The sequence below is a fragment of the Monodelphis domestica genome, chromosome 4 (assembly GCF_027887165.1).
Source record: "Monodelphis domestica isolate mMonDom1 chromosome 4, mMonDom1.pri, whole genome shotgun sequence".
NCBI lineage: Eukaryota > Metazoa > Chordata > Mammalia > Didelphimorphia > Didelphidae > Monodelphis > Monodelphis domestica.
In genome coordinates this window covers 366,052,930-366,070,238 of record NC_077230.1, presented here as the reverse complement: position 1 = coordinate 366,070,238, position 17,309 = coordinate 366,052,930, and the positions used below count along the sequence as shown (strand labels likewise).

The following is a 17,309-nucleotide window of genomic DNA, read 5'->3' as shown; positions in this document are numbered from 1 at the left end:
ACTTGACACCCATTGCCTAGCCCTTACCACTCTTCTGCCTTTGAGCCAATACACAGTATTGACTTCAAGATGGAAGGTAAGGGTTTAAAAAAAAAAAGAAACAAGGGAATGATTTATACAGTAACCACAATAGCATAATCAACTTTGAAAATTTTAATATCCCTGACCAACACAATGACCAATCACAGTTCCAAAGGGCTCATGATGAAACATGCTATCCACCTCCAGATAGAGAGATCTGGTGAACTTAGAGTGCAGATTGAAGTATATTTTCTTCTATTCCTTTCTTTTGCTTGCCTTTTTCTTTTTTTGGGGGGGGGGAAGGGCATAGCTAATATAGAAATTTGTTTTGCATGACTACACATTTTTATAATGGGTTTTATTTTTCTTGCCTTCTCAATGGATTCCTGAGGAAAGGAGGGAAGGAGAAATTTTGTCATAGAAAATTATTTTTAAAACCCTTATGTTTTATTTTAGAATCTATATATTTAGAATACTGTATATTGATTCTAAGGCAGAAGAATGGTAAGTGCTAGCCAATGAGGGTTAAATGATTTGCTCAAGTCACACAGCTAAGAACTGTCTGAGGCAACATTTGAACCCAGGATCTCCTGAATATAGGCCTGACTCTTTTATCCCCTGAGCCACCTAGCTATATCACCCATTAGCTATTTTTAAGATGCTATTTTCTTTTTGTATTATTTTCATTTCTTCTTCCTACTTTTCTTTCCATTTTTTTCTATCTTTCTTATTTGGTTGTTGAATTCCTTTTAGAGTTCCTCAAGAGCCTGTGACCAATTTCTATTTTTGGGGAGAAAGTTTGGAGGTGTTCACTTATTTGTTAACTCTCTGCTATTGCTTCTGCACTTTGTTCTTTTTCTCTATAGAAATTATCCAGGGTCAAGAGGTTTTTTTTTTTTGCCACTGCTTATTCCTTTTGCCAGTAGTGGATTGGGGTTCCAGCATGTTGACTGCTTTCTTAGTTTCTGTCTTGCAGGGCTTTGCCTTGGTAGTATTTTCCTTTCAAAGTCAGATGACTCTGAGAGGTCAGGTAGATCTATGATATTCTTTGTGTAGTGAGTTTTTTAAAGTATTTTGCCCTGAGGCTATCTTTCCAGTGAGCTCTGCTGCCTAGGCTCTGCACTCTTCAGCAGGAGTCTCAAGTCTTGCTGTCAAGGCCTTGCACTACCCTCAGGGGTAAGTCTGGGTGTTTTCAGTCAGCACCTGAGAATTTAGAGATTTTCCCAGCCTTCACTCTGACTCTGGCTTGGTAGGTGGTGTGTGTGTGTGTGATCAGCTTGAGTTTGAATTAGTGCAGTTTTGCCCTCTTACAGCATGGGAATTGCAAAACACTGCTTACTTTTAAGGCTGTATCCAGAGGGATAGCCCTTTTACTTGTCCAGTTTTGATTTCTGTCCCCCCCACCTTTTTTTAAAATTTCTGTTCTTTTGAGACGCTTTGTATTGATTGGTTTGGAAGGAGATTCAGAAGGCTCCTGCAACTATGCAACCATTTTGGCTCCACCCAACAGTGACTCTTAAAGAAAAAAGTTAGCATTTAAGAATCAGTCAGAAGCACACTCCATTAGCTATTTAAAAAATAGCTATTAAAAATAGCTTCAAGGTAGAGTCAAGATGGTAGAAGAACAGGAAAAAGTATAACTTAGTTCTCTCACAAACTTCTTCCACAAATATCTAGAAAACATGCTCAACTAAATTGTTTGGGGAATCCAAGAAAAAGTCACAGTAAGCCACTTTTTCTGTCTAGATTTGTTTAGGGGACAGGCCTAGAGGTCTGCAGACATAGGGACCAGGGGGCAAGGTTATAGGGCATGCCTGGGGACTTAAGAGAGGACAGAGAATTTGGAATATTGCAAGAAAAGATCCCTGAGGTTCCCTGAACTAGTGCAAGGTGCAGCAACAGGTGCTATCTGGCAGTTCTGACACCTACTATTCAGGTCCAGATCACAGACCTAGGGCAGACTGAGGAAGAGGTTTAGGTGTGGCAGAGAGAACTTGTGGTCATAGACCCTCACTTTGTATTAAGCAAGGAACAAATTCAGAAGCAGACAGAGTCTATATGGCTTTGATCCCAGGTGCAGAGAAGAAACTCAGTTCTAACCTCTAATCTCCACTGCAAGCCTAGGTTGGCAGGGTCCCAGACCCCCAAGGGGAAGCCAGAAGTTCAGTTGTTCTGAATATGCTGCAGAGTTTCCCACTGGGTTAACAATGGCAGAGTCCAGTGGTAATCTACAGAAACTTTTAATTAGTAATGAGATGACAGACACAAACCTGGGTCAGGAACTTATAGGACTCAGACAAGAAGGGCAGGGAGCAGACCTTGCCCTGGATCAGAGCACTTTGAAAGCATTGTAAGCTTGTGGACCCTGTGACAAGGAAATCACTTTAAAAGACTGATATATATTAATTTAAGGTCGCCAAGGAATTCAGCTATGTAATTCCTAAATGAAAACTCAAGTCAGCAGTCAACCTTTTATGGAGTTTAATTACAAACAGGAGGAAGAAAAGTATTAGAGATAGAGATAGAGAAAGAGAGAGAGAGAAAGGGGAGAGAAGGGAATAGGGCTTAAATACCCTCTCTGTTTAGCCTGGGCCAAAAGGCCCAAGCCCTTAGATAGCTGGGGCAAAGAAAAGAGATCAGTCCCTATCACTCACCTGACCAAAATGGAGAAACAGTCTCAGGGGCCTCCACCTCCAGCTTCCTTCAGAGCAAGCTTCTCAGAGGACAACCTCTCAGAGCAAAACCTCTCCAACCCCTCTCAGTCCTCAGACCCCTCTATCTTTAAGGAAACCATCTCAGTTCCCTCCCCTCAGTTCTCACATCTACCAATCACTGTCTATGTCTTCCCTGTGCCAATGGTGGCTCTAGCTTAACCCAGGACCGCCCAGAGGTCTGTGGCTTTGCACATGTCTGTTGAAGGTCATATTCTCAAATAATTAAATCTTGATCCTTTGCTGCAGCCCTTCCTAAATCCTGTTACCCTGAGTAGGGTGGAGATTGGAAGTTCCAAGACCTGGTTCTGTCATTCCAAGTATCTCTATTGTATCAATTCTAAAATCAATCATGACTCAAAGAACTTCCTGTTCTATGCTTAAGCATAGGTCAAAGCCCTTTCCATTGTTCAGCAAAAGGTTTCTGTCCTAAAGTAATCTTAAGAAGGGAGGAGGAGGAACCTCCCATGCCAATGGGGTTCACATTCCAATAGAGTTCCCACTCTCAGTAGGAAATTCCATACAAGCATGAAACCTTCCAATGGTGAAATTTCCAACATTCACAAGTCTAAGAAATTTTAAGGTTTACAACCCTAGACCAAACTGTGAAAGTGGCAGGAAGATACAAGGGAACAGAAGTTCAGGCTAGACATGCCTTTACTAGAAACATGCAGAGTCCAATCCTAACAAGGTCCAAAGTCAAGAAGCAAGGCTGGATGGAGGAAAGAGGAAAAAAACCCTCATAATCCTGCAGTAAAATGCTATTATGCAATAGGGAAGCTTCAAACCACAAACCCATCAGAAAATGACTTGAAAACATCTACAAGAAAAGTCTCAAAGAAAAATGCAGAATGAATATAAGTCCAATAAGAATTCTTGGAAGCAATAAAACAAGAGTTTAAAATTATACCCTAAAAAGTGATTTCAAAAACCAAAAGAGAGTGATAGAGGAAAAAAAAAACAGAAAAAGAAATGAGGGAGAGAAAAATCATGATAAGAAAAGAGAATTACAACTTGAAACAAGACATACAAAACCTTATTTAAGAAAATAATTCCCTGAAAATTAGAATTGATCGAAGAGAAGCTGACTGCATAAAACATCAAGAAATATTTAAGCTAAAAGACTGGAGAAAAAAAGAAATATGAGGTATATCACAGGAGAGGAAAAGTTTCAAATTTTATTTTAAGATTTGACAAACAAAAATTTAAGTGGGGGGGAAGCCAAGTTGAATTACAAGATCACTAATGAAAGTAAGACTATGAATAATAGCTGAAGAAACTGGTACAATATAAAATATAAGACTTAGAAGAAGGGCATGATAGGAATCTATAAATATCTAAAAGTTTATATTTGGAAGGGGGATAAGATTATTTTTCTTATCTCCCCAGAAAAGAATTAGAAGAGGAAGAGAGGTAGGGAAGAATTACAGGGAAATAAATATTTATTAAATATAAGAGCTGAACAATTAATTTTGTGCAGAAATGGAAAAGACTATCTTGTTAGGTAATGAATTCTCTCAAATGAAGGTGATTCAGGCAAGATAATCTTGTTAGCTGAAGCCTGTGGGAATTTTAGAAAGGGCTGGAAGGCAACTTGGTATCAACATGTGACAGTCTGGAATCCAGAACCAGTGAAACAATGATGTCTTGAGAAGAAGTAACCCAGAACCCCACCCACCTTTAGCTGAAAGATTTACTCAGCAGAAATGCTGCATATAGGCTTTTACTTGGTGAAATTGATACTATTTGCTTCAGGTACTTTTGGCTTTCAGCTTGGAGAGAAAAAAATTGAAGATGTCAACAAGAAGCTGACTTGAGAGGAGCTGGCAGGGCCCATCATGTCCCTATCCCTAGTCTGCCATACTGGGTTAGATCTCAGTTGAATTGAGTTACCTTCCTCCTAATATAGGAACTTCTTTGTAGTTTGTAGTCAAATCATGGAAATTTTTGGAGGAATTACAACAATCCTTAGGTAGAGGATGACCTTGCACCTAGGAAGACCTAGGCTGAAGTTTTACACTATGTAGAGATATAGTACCATCCATATGATCCATGGACATAGCTGGTTATGTTTTTTTTTTTAAGTATTCCCAGTCAATGCCAATACCAGTAACACTGATATTGAAAAAAAAAAGGAGGGGGCCACTAAAAGCTTTTAAGTATGGGGTATATGAACCACAGGATTGGTAGTTTAGATAAGGTATTTAGAGCCTGAATTGGGGAGATAGGGAGAATGGAGAAATTAATAGGTGAGAGATTCTGAAGGGAGATGTGGTTTGACACATGTGAGCAATAAAGGAAAGGGAAGAATTGGAAATAACAAAAAAGAGCCTAGGTGACTAGATGACAGTGACACTGGAAAAAAGAAGGAATACAGTTTGTGAGGAAGATGAAAAATTTAGTTTTGGAGATGTTGGACTTCTATTACCTGAGACATCTAGGAATGTTAAACAAATCATGAAGAAATATGACCCTTTAGCTTCCATCTGGGTGCTATTAACCTGAGGCATTGTGTTTAGCAAATCTTGAATTTTAGTATTGGTTTTAGAAAAATAAAGTTTCATAAATTTTTCATAGAGGAGTTTGACTAATAATTTTATAATTAAAAAAAAATCCTTACCTTCCATCTTGGAATCAATATTGTGTATTGGTTCCAAGGCAGAAGAGTGGTAAGGGCCAGGCAATGGGGGTCAAGTGACTTGCCCAGGGTCACACTGCTGGGGAGTGTCTGAGGCCAGATTTGAACCTCCCATCTCTAGACCTGGCTCTCAATCCACTGAACTATCCAGCTGCCCCCTAATTTTGTAATTTTATATATGCTATTTAGGATTAATAAATATGTATTCCATTCCTTGGAAATATGGATACTTTTCTTCTTTCTTTCCCAAATGTTGACCTATCAAACAATCCTCATGTCTTAATTTATCTTCTTTTACTTCATACTTCATTTCATTTGTAGTTTTGTAAACATAAAAGCATATGATTATATATTTGATGAACATGATGGTTTTTCTTCAATAAATCATCATTCAACAGATTTGAAGATTGGTTTTGTTGGCTTCATTGCTCCACACTGATTTCCTGTATCTATTTTCACCATTGCATTAAAAAAATTAATAGATAATTGTCATTTTGCCATTTCATAGATCAGAATTTGAAAAATATTTTTATATTGTGTTATTTAAATTCATGATACCTTTTGGGAGTCAATGTAAAAATTTGTTAATGATTTCTTTATATAACTTTGGAAAAACAAATTTTAAGCTAAAATATTTACTTCGTTTTTCAGTTTATACCTATCACTGCTATCATATATGACTTGCTATTTCCTGTAATAGCCACCATTAGTTTTTGTTATTCTATCACCAACAATAGTATAAAAAAAATACTAGAAATACTTGATTACTATTCGATTTAGCAAAATAGTAGATCTCATCACTGATGAATGATTATAGCTCTGACCTGAATGTTGAGTTGATAATTTTAACTTTCTTTTTTTTTAAACCCTTACCTTCCATCTTGGAATCAATTCTGTGTATTAGTTCCAAGGCAGAAGAGTGGTAAGGGCTAAGCAATGGGGGTTAAGTGACTTGCCCAGGGTCACAGAGCTGGAAGTATTTGAGGCCAGATTTAAACCTAGGACCTCCGGTCTCTAGGCCTGGCTCTCAATCCACTGAGCTACCCAGCTGCCTCCTAATTTTAACTTTCTTGAAATAATGACATGCTGGAATTTCACTCATTTCATCAATGATATTACTGACTTTTTTGCTGAATTGGATAAACTTTTCTGAATACTGGAAGAATTATTTCCTTTTTTGTGTACATTGACAATAAATTGGCTACAGCCATGCTTCTAGATTTAATCTGTTTTTCTTACATTTTTCCATTATTTTACTAAGTTTAGACAATTAGTAAGAAAATAAAATTAAGCCCTGCTTTATAGTGTTTGATTTCTATAGTGTAAAACTCCCACTATGGCTGATTAAGTGACAATGTTACTTAATGAGGAGTTGGGAACAGATTTGCCATTATAGACTATAATATGGAATCTCCACTCTACAGTTACAATGGATACTATCTCAAGAGCATAATAGTAAGATAATTAGGAAATTATGATTTTGAGTAATAACTTTTGTTTTTAATGTCATTCATTTAGTTTGTAGATTTATATATAATTATTTAATATTGGCTCTGCTTAACACCCTGCTTGCAAAATTCATGAAGATTTAACAATTTGCTCCAAGAAGTGTTGGCATACCAATGCTATAGTAATTTGCTGTTCCCTGAAGAAATGCCATTTCCTGCCTCTGGGCATTTTTATTGGGCATTATTATCCCATGTTGGAATGGTTTCTTTCCTTCTCACCACTTACTGGCTTCTTTGGCTTTCAATGAATTTCAATGAAAATCCTATCTTCTACAGGAAGCCTTATTCAAATTCTCTTAATTCTTGTATCTTCTTTCTGTTGGTTATTTCTTATTTATGATGTATATAGCTTGTTTATACCTAGTTGTGTGCAAATTATCTCCCTCATTAGATTGTGAGCTCCCTGAGAGTGAGGGCTTTGGTTTTCCTTTATATCCCCAGAATTTAGCACAGTGTCTACCACAGGGTAGGAACTGAATAAATTACTTATTTGTTGACTATACCCAATTGTATTTTTCACTTCTGAAATAATACCAATTTGTACAGATTCTACTGCACTTTCACAAATTATCTCTCATCAATCCTATTATGTATGTTTCATGAAGCCATATAACATGTGATCTCACAACTCAATGATGAATGAATGCATGTCTTTTAATGCTTTTAAAATACATTTTTAGCAGTCATCTTGTAAATAAAATTTTAAAGCCTGGTAGGTGTTACCATCCCCCTTATCAAACTCTCCTGTAGATCTTAAAACTACACAAGGAAATGGTCAGTCAGATGATTTGGTTCTAGACTCTCTACCTTTTTCTATTTTTAGCAGTCCCAACTCTGAAAGGTCACTGGACTTAGCTGAAGTCAGAACTGCTTAATTAACTCTAAGTCACAGCTCTCCATTAACTGCTAGAGGTCAACTAAAAAAACTTGTGGCACTTTGAGAAAAAGGACATAATAGTAGCTGCATTATATACCTCACAGATACGTGGTGAGGAAAGCCCTTTCTTTTGTCATCTGTAAGGCACTATATGAAGGGGAGGTGTTTGGACCCGAAACAGCTTCCCAGGAACCTTCAAGTCCTCCAAAATGCCCTACACCCAAGCAATGAGCCTAAGGAAGCCAGCTCACTAACTTCAACATCCCTCTGACGATTAATGTAGCTCCTAGTGAGTGGCCAAGTAGATCAGAATACAAAAAGGGAAGGAATACCAGGATAGAGTCAGACTCCATCTTCACTTTCACTGTATCCAACAGCACTCTGCTCTCATGGTATGTGTGTATATGTGTATAAGCATGCATATAAGCATGTGCCACTCTCCTCGAGGCCCTCTCTAGGGATGGACAACGTGGCTCCTAACCACTCAACCACTAATCACTTCTTTCACTAACTCCTTTCAATTAGAGCGAGTGAGGTAGCTTGGTTGACCACTACTTCACCAGTCGGCTGGATCCTTAGCTAGCTCTCTGGGCCTCAGTTTCCTCGTACGTACGAGAAGAGGGGGCGGGACTAGCCAGGCACGTAGGTCGTCCGCAGTTCTGGCACAATCCCCAGAGTGCACCGGGAAAATTCGGACCTGCCCCTCAGCCTACCTCGGTTTAGCCTCAAAGGAAACTCTGCCCCACCCACCTCCCGCTTGCAAGCTCACCTCACCTCCTCCTCGCGATACCAGCAGATCTAGTTCTAGGTTCGGGAAGAGTTGCCCCTCCCTCCCAGCTGCTCCTAACCGCTTTGGAGGGCAGACCGGAAGAGGAAACGAGGCACGGGGGCGGGCCTACAGGTCTACGCAGACTCCCTAAGCACTGGGGCTATGGAGGCGAAGGGGGGGTAAAAACTTACAGCGTCTCAGTCACCATGAAAACAGACCACGCCCCGGCGTCCCGGGCTCGTGGGTCCCCAGTGCGCAGGCTTACGCGCCTCTAGGCGCACGCGCAGTTCCTTGCCCCAGGAACCCGGCAGCCACGGTGTGGGGCGCGCAGGCTACGCCGCCCGCTGCCGCTGTCACTATGGCCCATTACAAAGTGAGGGGACACGAAGGGGAAGGGACTGGGACTCGGGGCGAGAAGGGTCGGGACCTCCGGGAGCCGGAGGCTTCGGCATCGTATGGGGCGCCGGTCTGGGTTTGAGGGAGCCGCAGATGGAGCCGGGTTGGCGCCGAGGGACGAACTGGCGCTTCCTCGGCCCCTCCTCCCCGGCCCCTGACCCTGACCCTGACCCGTAGTATCTCCTCCTCAGGCCGCCGACTCGAAGAGGGAGCAGTTCCGGAGGTACCTAGAGAAGTCTGGAGTGCTGGACACGCTCACCAAAGGTGAGCTGAGAGGCCGAGCCGGCGCCAGAGAGCTGCGCCCCAGCCCCGGCCCACCCGGGGCCCTTAGCTCGCTTCTCTTGGGGCCTTGGTTCCCCTTTCTGTAGAAGGGTGGGGGTGTGGGGGTGCCCCACAGACTCAGAGTCTTGTAGCGCGCACTTCGGGTTCTCTCATTCCCAGAGCACCGGTAGCACTGCATCCCCCTGTTGAGTCCCTGCTGGGGGATGCCCGGGAGAGGGTAGGAGAGGAGAGCGGGGGAGGGGAAACCAGAGCAGGTACGTCTCCACCTGCGCGGGGGCCGCTTCTGCTGGGCTCCACGGAGGTTGCCCAGTAAGCCGCAAGCAGAAAAGAAGACGACCACTTTGCTGGACTCTGAAGCTCAACCGCCGCTCATTGTCTCCAGTCCCTCCCCTTTATTGGTCTCAGCTTTCCCCTTTGCTGGCCTGGGAGTGAGTAGCGATCGTTCTCCCATTTAGGCCGGAGGGAGAAAAATTAATTTCATTGGTTGTTGCAAATCAAATAATTGACTGGTCTGAGAAGAGGTGTGCTCCCTTCTCTCCATCTCCCTACGAGTTTGTCTTAATTCCACTACGCCTTAATCTGGAAAACCTGAGGGTAGGTACAGGTTGGAATTTAAGGTGGTTAATTTATGGTTAGTTTTTAAGCTGTTGAGCGTGACTTAAGTCACTTGACAATTTTTTTTAAGGTTACACAGTATAAAAAGTTTAAATACAAAGTAGTATTGTGACCGGAAAAGCTTTATTCTAAAGTAAAATTATTGAAGACCGTGGGTGTTTAGCCATCGCTAGTAGACTGTTAATTCTAGTCTGCTAAAATCATATCTTTTACTTTTTTGGGGATGTCTATGAAGAAACCACCGATTTCTTTCTTGCAAAATTCTTAATTTAAGGAGTTTGGGGTGGTGGTGGTGGAGTTATAAAATTGTTATATTGTTTCCAGTTCATTAAAATGGAAGACTTGCTACTGTGTACTTTCCCTTACCCTAGATGGATTTAAGATTGAGGACAGAAGTTAGATATGGGAGCAATGTAGTAAGTGGAGGGGACAAGATCAGAAAGTTGACTAAGGCATTTAGTCACTTTGGCATCTTTGATTTTCAGTGTGAAGAGGAAGAGAAAAAGTTAAGAGTAGAGAAAATCAGGGCAACAAGATGGCTCCATGGATAGAGAGCAGGCCTAGAGACCGGAGATCCTGGGTTCAAATATGACCTCAGACCTACTTCCTATCTGTGTGACTCTGGGCAAGTCACTTAACACCAATTACCTGAACTCTTGTCTTGGAAACAATACTTAGTATTGATTCTAAAAAGGAAAGTGTAAGGGCTTAACAAAAAAAAAAGAAAACTGTGCATTTGTAAGATTTACCCATTAAAAAAAAGAGAGAGAAAATTGTGCATTTGTAAGATTTACCCATTAGGTCTAGATTTTAGAATCTGGTTCTATAGAGTTTCTATCCTGAGCATCAGTCCAGTTCCATATCCCACAATCTTTTTCCTTCTGTTCCTCTTTACTGTTTCATAGATTCCCTACATTTTTCTGTTAGCTGCCTGGGGGAGGGAGGGAGGAAAGAAAGAAGATATTGTCTAAAGATATTTCTGAAGGTTTGTAGTGGGGTGTGTGTGTGTTAAATTTGTTCTTTTGACCCTGCGGGTCAGAATTAGGAATACTAGGTAGAAATTGCTAAGAAGCAGATTTTTGGCCCCATATCTGGAAAACCCTTCAGAATGACTCAAGATTTGCAAAATATAATTTATTGTCTTGGGAGGTAGTGGGTTTCCCTTCATTTGGAAGTCTTCAGGAAAGGGTGATGGTTACTTGTTGGATATGTTAAGGGAATTCTTGCTCATTTATGGGTTGGACAAGATGGCTATGATCCCAATACAGATTCTGTCATCTGCATTCTGTTCCCTAATTCTCCAAACTTTCCAATATGTGCATGTTTTCTAAATGCTTGAGACACTTGTACCCATATCTGCTGATATGGGCACATATGTAGCTTGCCAAATTTATTCAGCTTGGGTACTTTTCATAATTTCTTCTATCCTATTAATTGATCCAATTCTACAAGTTTATTAAGTGCCTCCAAAGTGTGAGGTGCTGGGGATACTGAAAAAAAAAAAGAAAAGAAAATAGCCTCTGCCCTTAAAGAGCTTAAATTCTCCAGGTTTATGAATTCCTTATTCCCATCTTATCAGAAGTGCCAACACTTAACCAGTTCTGTGTGACCTTGGGCTAGTTCATTTTGCTGAAAATGGTAACTTGGTACTTTTTTTCTTGACCGATATATCAAGAGACTGTGCCAATTCCTATCTTGTGCACCTTTCAGAATTACAGGTAGAATTCCAGTTTAAGGAGTCCAGTCTCTCTTCCTGCCTCATGGATAGGCATCTTGTCAGTGGAATCAGATCTGAGGACCTGAACACCAGAGTGAGCACCGACAGCCAGAAAGCACGCTTTATTAACTTTTTTTTTAAGCACTTTTCCTTTTTTCGTGAGATCACTGCATCACATTTGGGGAAAAAAATGAAATTTTTATATTGACTATTGTATAGGTCAAATAGTTGTATAAATATTATGCCAAAAAGAATTGTGAATAATGTATCTTACATAGGATTTCAAATTCAATTTAATTTATTGTATCCACTCTAGCATGGTAGTGGTAGTACAGATCTAGCATCTTGGGAAAGATGCTGAGAAAGAATCTTACTCTCTGCAGCAGGATATACTATTTGTTGAGCTGTCCTTAATTGAGCATGTTGATTACTAGTTATATGTTTAAGTTTTTTATTAAAAGTTCCTAGTATTTCTTGTATTGAAATTTTACTCAGAAGAGTCCTTGATTCTTTTAAGTACAAGGCTTCTTCAAGTAATTTTTGGAAATTTTTATTAAAACTAAAAACCTCAGCTAATAATCCTTACTATAAGTTTAATTGCTACTTTTTCTACTTTTCGATTCACAGTGTTGGTAGCCTTGTATGAAGAACCAGAAAAACCAAATAGTGCTTTGGAGTATCCTTTCTATTAGAGATATTAGTCACTCATGGTAGTTGTGGGCATTTTTTTCACATAGAAAACCCTTTTACATGTTTAGGAGAAGAATGACTTTACAATGTGTTCATTCCAGTTTCTGAGTTGTGAGTTGGTGTGATAGTACAGGGTTGTTCTAACGGAGATTACATTGAAGGTAGCTTGGGATGGCTAAAAGAAGCACTGAACTCAGGTATCAGATATGGGTTTGAAGCCACTAGTTCTGTCACTTACTACATCTATGACCCTGAACCTCTCTGGCTTCTCAGTGGAAACGAATGTTGGACAAGATGCCATCTTTAGGGGCCCTTGTAGCACCTACTGTGTTCTGAACAGTATGCTAAGTACCCAAATAGGTACTGTTAATATCCCAATTTTACAGTTGAGGAAACTGAGGTATATAAGGTGTTAATTGTCAGAGGCTAAATTTGAACTCAGTACTTCCAACTTCAGCGCTCTCCCCACTATGTCACTTACTAGCTAATAAAGAAAAGGTTCCTTCTCTGTGATCTCTGATTTCCTTATGGAGACAGGGCTATGAATATTGAATAAAAAATCCATCATTTTGAGATCTCATAAATGAGCTCAGATTCATAGAGCATGAAGATCTGTAAAATATTTCCCCCATAATACTCTTGTAAGGGAGAATGGAGGGTATTCAGTATCATTTCCCCCACTTTAAAGAAGTGAAGAAACTGAAGCCCAAGGATAGGACATTGTTCACCCAATCTCACATAGGTAGAACTCTTAAGAGTGGGAATTTTTACTCAGGTCTTCTGATTTCAAATTCACTAATCCAGACTGCTTCACAACACACAGTACCATTATACTAGTCATTACTGGGGGACATTGGCACCTTCACTGCAGCTTTCCTCAATATTTTAAGGTAAGAATATTCTTAACTCCACTATTAGTTTTCTAAAGCATCACTTAGGAGCTTCAACTCCAGAAAATCCAGAAATAGAGTTGCTTCGCGTAGAACTGGCAGAGACAAAAGAGAAATATGAAGCTGTAGTAGAAGAAAACAAAAAACTGAAAGCAAAGGTAAATATGAAATTTTAGAGCAACTTCCTTCCTCCTTGTTGATTTTCACTATTTCTGATTACGATTTGGTAAAATCTCACTATTTTAGACTTCCCGAAGAGAGGGTATTCCAAGTCGGTTTAAAAACAAAAAGAAAGAAAAAAGGCTGAATTATAGATTGTTAGAAAAAGATAAAAGTTTTACTATTAAGTCTATGCAAACAATTTGAGGTTTAGAAAGTGTGTTAAGAATAATGACTTCTATAAAAGTAGGCACTTAATGTTGAACAAAAGAAATTCTTGGGGACCTACTTTATTGAAGATATGAATGACTAATAATTGGTATTCTTTCTTGATAAATGTTTATTTACAAAGTTATTTTGATGATTTCTCTAAAGTAGGCCAAAGTACTCCTTGGAAACTTGTACTCTTCTTATGTTGAGCAAAATCTTATTTTCTGAGCATAATGATAAATCTCAGCCTAGCTCTTGTCTTAATTTTCTTAGCTACCAAATTAGTGTTGTCCAAAGCAATGAAATTTTTACTCCATTTTGAATTTGTAATATGCTTTTTACACAATTATAATATTTGTTAAAAAAATTTTTTTTACTTACACATTTTGTCAGATGTTTATTTCCTAATTCAAACCCAAATTCCAAAGCTAATCAACAGAACTCAGGTCTTCTAAATCTTGCCCCAGTATTCTTTCCATAGAACAGTTCATCAACCTAGAAAGTATTCTAGGGACCACCTGAGATTCTACAGTGTCCTGAAGCCAGTTTGTAATTTACTTTTTTTCAAGTCAAGAGTGCTGGTAAATCCTTGTGAGGTCCATTATCAGAAGAGTGTACATATTTTCCCCTCTACTTTAGGAAATTTCTCCTGATAAACCATTTATATCTATAGATTTGGCAGGGAGAGGAAAAGTTTGACTTAATGCATGTCACAAAAGTGTCTAATGTGATGAAAATGATTTCTTGTGAGATTCCTTAAATTTTGTCCTTAAGGGAAAAACAGTAATACACTTGAAGTAGTGCTGCCAAAAGCTGGGCATGCTTTTCAGTTTGGTAAATGAAAAGATTTGAAAATGTCAGCACTAAAATATGCCTCTAGTGGATTTGATTCTATTAATCATAGCTTGGAGTGACTTTAAAAAAGAGGCTTGTTTGGTGCAGGAACTTTAGCTAATGTATGTAAGTGTGCTGCTTCCTAATTAGATCGAATATAATCAAGTTATTGCTGCTGGTTTTGTTGCCTTTTGAGTTGCTTTTTTACCTAGTTTAGAATAAAACTCACCAAAGCTCCTCTGTCTTTGCCCCATAGCTTGCTCAGTATGAACCACCTCAGGAGGAGAAGCGTGCTGAATAAGATTCTTCTCAGTTGAACAGGCACTGAAAACTGGCTTTGTACAATTTGCATAGTTTGTATAGTATATAATCAGTCTTTTATGGACAGATACTATAGAACTCTTCTTATATGTTAAATTCACTTATCACATTTAATTGTTATAAAAACACTTAGAATCACTAATAAATAAACTTAATATAATTTTCTTTGGCTCATAAAGCAGGAAAATCAAAAGTAAATCCTGTGGAATTCTAAACAACAGCCATCCAAATTGTTTTCATTACTTTAAAATGTAAGTTATCTGTCGTTTTCCTAGATTAAAAATGACTGTACTGTTACATTTTAACCAAGCAAAAATTAGCTTGGTGCTGCCTTGATTTGATTGCAGTTTGGAAGCCCAGCTAGGCCCATGCTTTGTAAAGCTGACAACGTTGTAGTTGTGAGGGTCCCCTAGGAGCCTGGCCTGTAGCTGAGGCAGCCACAGCCTTGCACATGTTGCCCTGGAGCTCTTATGGGCTCTTTGTCAAGATGCTGTGCTGTGGATGCCATCTCGGCTTTCTTTGTCTCCCTGGCCCTTACTCCATTTTGCTGTTGTGATTGTGTTCTGGCTGCTGGCTCTTGTGGTGCTTTGTAGTTGGCTTCCCTACGTTCTTCTTGCACCTTGGCCTTTGCATATTTGTTTTGCAGCTTGCTATACAACAGCATTTCCTGAGCCAAAGTTCATGGAACTTTAAACAGAGCCAGACCTGCTGCTACTGCTGCACTGTGTAGCCTTGAGCAAGTCACTTCCTCTCATCAGGTCTCAGTTTTTGGGAAACTGAGGGGCTTGCTCTCAGTGGTCTCCAAGGTACCTTCTAGTTCTGATGTTCTGTGATTCTTGTGCCCATTTTTTCTCCTTTAAATTTGCTTATTTATGTTCAGCACTGATCAATGGCAGTTTTGAAAGGAGACTGTCTTAGAATCCTGGTACCTGTACTGTAGTACCTGGTCATTTGTAGAGTGTATTTCACCCCTGAAGTATTTACTCCTTTACCCTGTTATCTCATCTTTAATAATCCTATGAAGTAGGAAGGGCAGGGTTGAGGGAAGAAACTTTTTATCTTCTCCCAGAGGCCTCTCTAAGCCTAGCTCTGAACCCACAGAGTACTTGTGTGATCTCATTTGGGGTCACTTCCCTTCTTGGGTTGCCCTCACTTTATCATCTACAAAATGAAGGGGCCAGACTAGATGACCTGAGCTACCTTCTAGTTCTAAATTCCATTGCTTATATTTTATTTTCCAAATTGTGCCCTTGTCAATGGTAGTGTTTTCTAATAACTACTGGGAGTATAAAAGGGTCTCTTCTATTAAGTTAAGACTGGTTTGGTTAGTAATAACATATTACAACCTCTGCTGAAAGCCATTCCAACTTGATGGTACTAAATCTAGTTAATCCAATGTGCCTTGCTGGTCCCACTCTTTACATCTGTGGAGGTGGTTTAAATGCAATACTGTCAATTCAACTTTTTTATGAAGCATCTACTAAGGGGTAAGGTGCTGTGGAATACACAAAAATGAATTCAATCTAGTAGGAGAGATAAGCTACCACTAACTACATTACCAGACCCTGTATAAAGTGCCACAAGAGAAGGAAAATGAGGTGTTAAGTTCAGTTGGAGACATCACTTTCTCACCCTTAGGGGAAAAGTGGGGTGAGGTTAGGGTAAGCAAATCACTTGCATTTAACTAGTTTAAGAAAATGATATAAAACTCCTTGGATGGGTTTGGATAGGCTACTGCCATTTCCTTTTGTGAAGGGGGGGTTACTAGGATAGCAGATGTAGGGTATAATCTTGGACAAAGTTTCATGAATGCATAGCTTGAGGATCCACAAATTTCCTCAGTATAATGCTCCCTCCACCAACACAGATTTCTATAATATTAGGTAGCCTCTGAGAATTGCTGTGGCTGAAAAATCTGATATTCTGTGACTGATCTTGAAATTTAGATAGATTGGTCTTCACACGAGATTACAGTCTGTCACTGGGTTCCTACTTTTAAGAACCCAGGGTCACCATCATCAGCATTTACTCTACACTTGTGTTATATGGTAAAATGTGGGTTGGATGGGTGATTATGTAGCTAATTAAAGCTGGTTGAACTTTATCAAATAGTGTGGATTTAATGGCTCTATATCAACTTGGAGGGTGGTCTTCATTGGGCTCTATCCTTTTGTTGGTGTTTTCATCAGTGACTTGGATGAAGATCTGAAGCCATGCTAATTAAATGCAAAAGTGACTCCGGATCTTAAGGGCTAACTACTGCAAATGCCCTCAAGGAACTGGAATGTGGGGCTGAAACCACTAAGCTGAAATTTAACAAGATCAATGCATACTTTTCAAGGTTTGAGAAGTCAAATGCACAAATAAAAGCACAAATGCATAATATGATAGAAGTCTAATTTGTGGGCAGTGTGTAAAAGAACTGGGGATCTTAGCTGACCAGAACTTCAAGATGATGTTTAAAAAAAAGCAGCTGTATTAGAAATCATGTGCATCTCCTGAAGTAAGTTACGAGGTTCATTTCTGGGCTCCTGCTTTTTAAGAGAAACATCATTAAGGAGGACAACCAGAGGGCTGAAAATCTTGCCACATGAACATTTGGGAATGTTCAATTTGAAGAATTTTAGTTTAATATTATTATATATATTAACATATATAATATATATTAATA

At 39.4% G+C, this 17,309-nt stretch overlaps 1 protein-coding gene across 7 annotated transcripts; it reads left to right on the top strand.

Moving 5' to 3' along the window:
- Window positions 1-7,932: 7,932 nt before the first annotated feature.
- Window positions 7,933-17,023, top strand: MYCBP (MYC binding protein). Of its 7 annotated transcripts, XR_008911484.1 has the most exons (7): window positions 8,739-8,897; window positions 9,112-9,184; window positions 12,162-12,210; window positions 13,143-13,272; window positions 14,574-14,638; window positions 14,818-14,889; window positions 16,828-17,023. XR_008911484.1 is itself a non-coding variant. In XM_056795175.1 (6 exons), exons 1-5 carry the CDS (start codon window positions 8,883-8,885, stop codon window positions 14,616-14,618), a joined length of 312 nt encoding a protein of 103 aa, XP_056651153.1. In that variant the 5' UTR covers window positions 8,739-8,882; the 3' UTR covers window positions 14,619-14,638; window positions 16,828-17,023. The 7 variants fall into 7 exon arrangements, 6 of the variants coding, with proteins under 6 accessions (XP_007492892.1, XP_056651154.1, XP_007492893.1 ...); XM_056795175.1 differs by lacking the exon at window positions 14,818-14,889; XM_056795174.1 differs by lacking the exon at window positions 16,828-17,023 and having other exon boundaries at window positions 14,818-16,742.
- The last annotated feature ends 286 nt before the right edge of the window (window positions 17,024-17,309 follow it).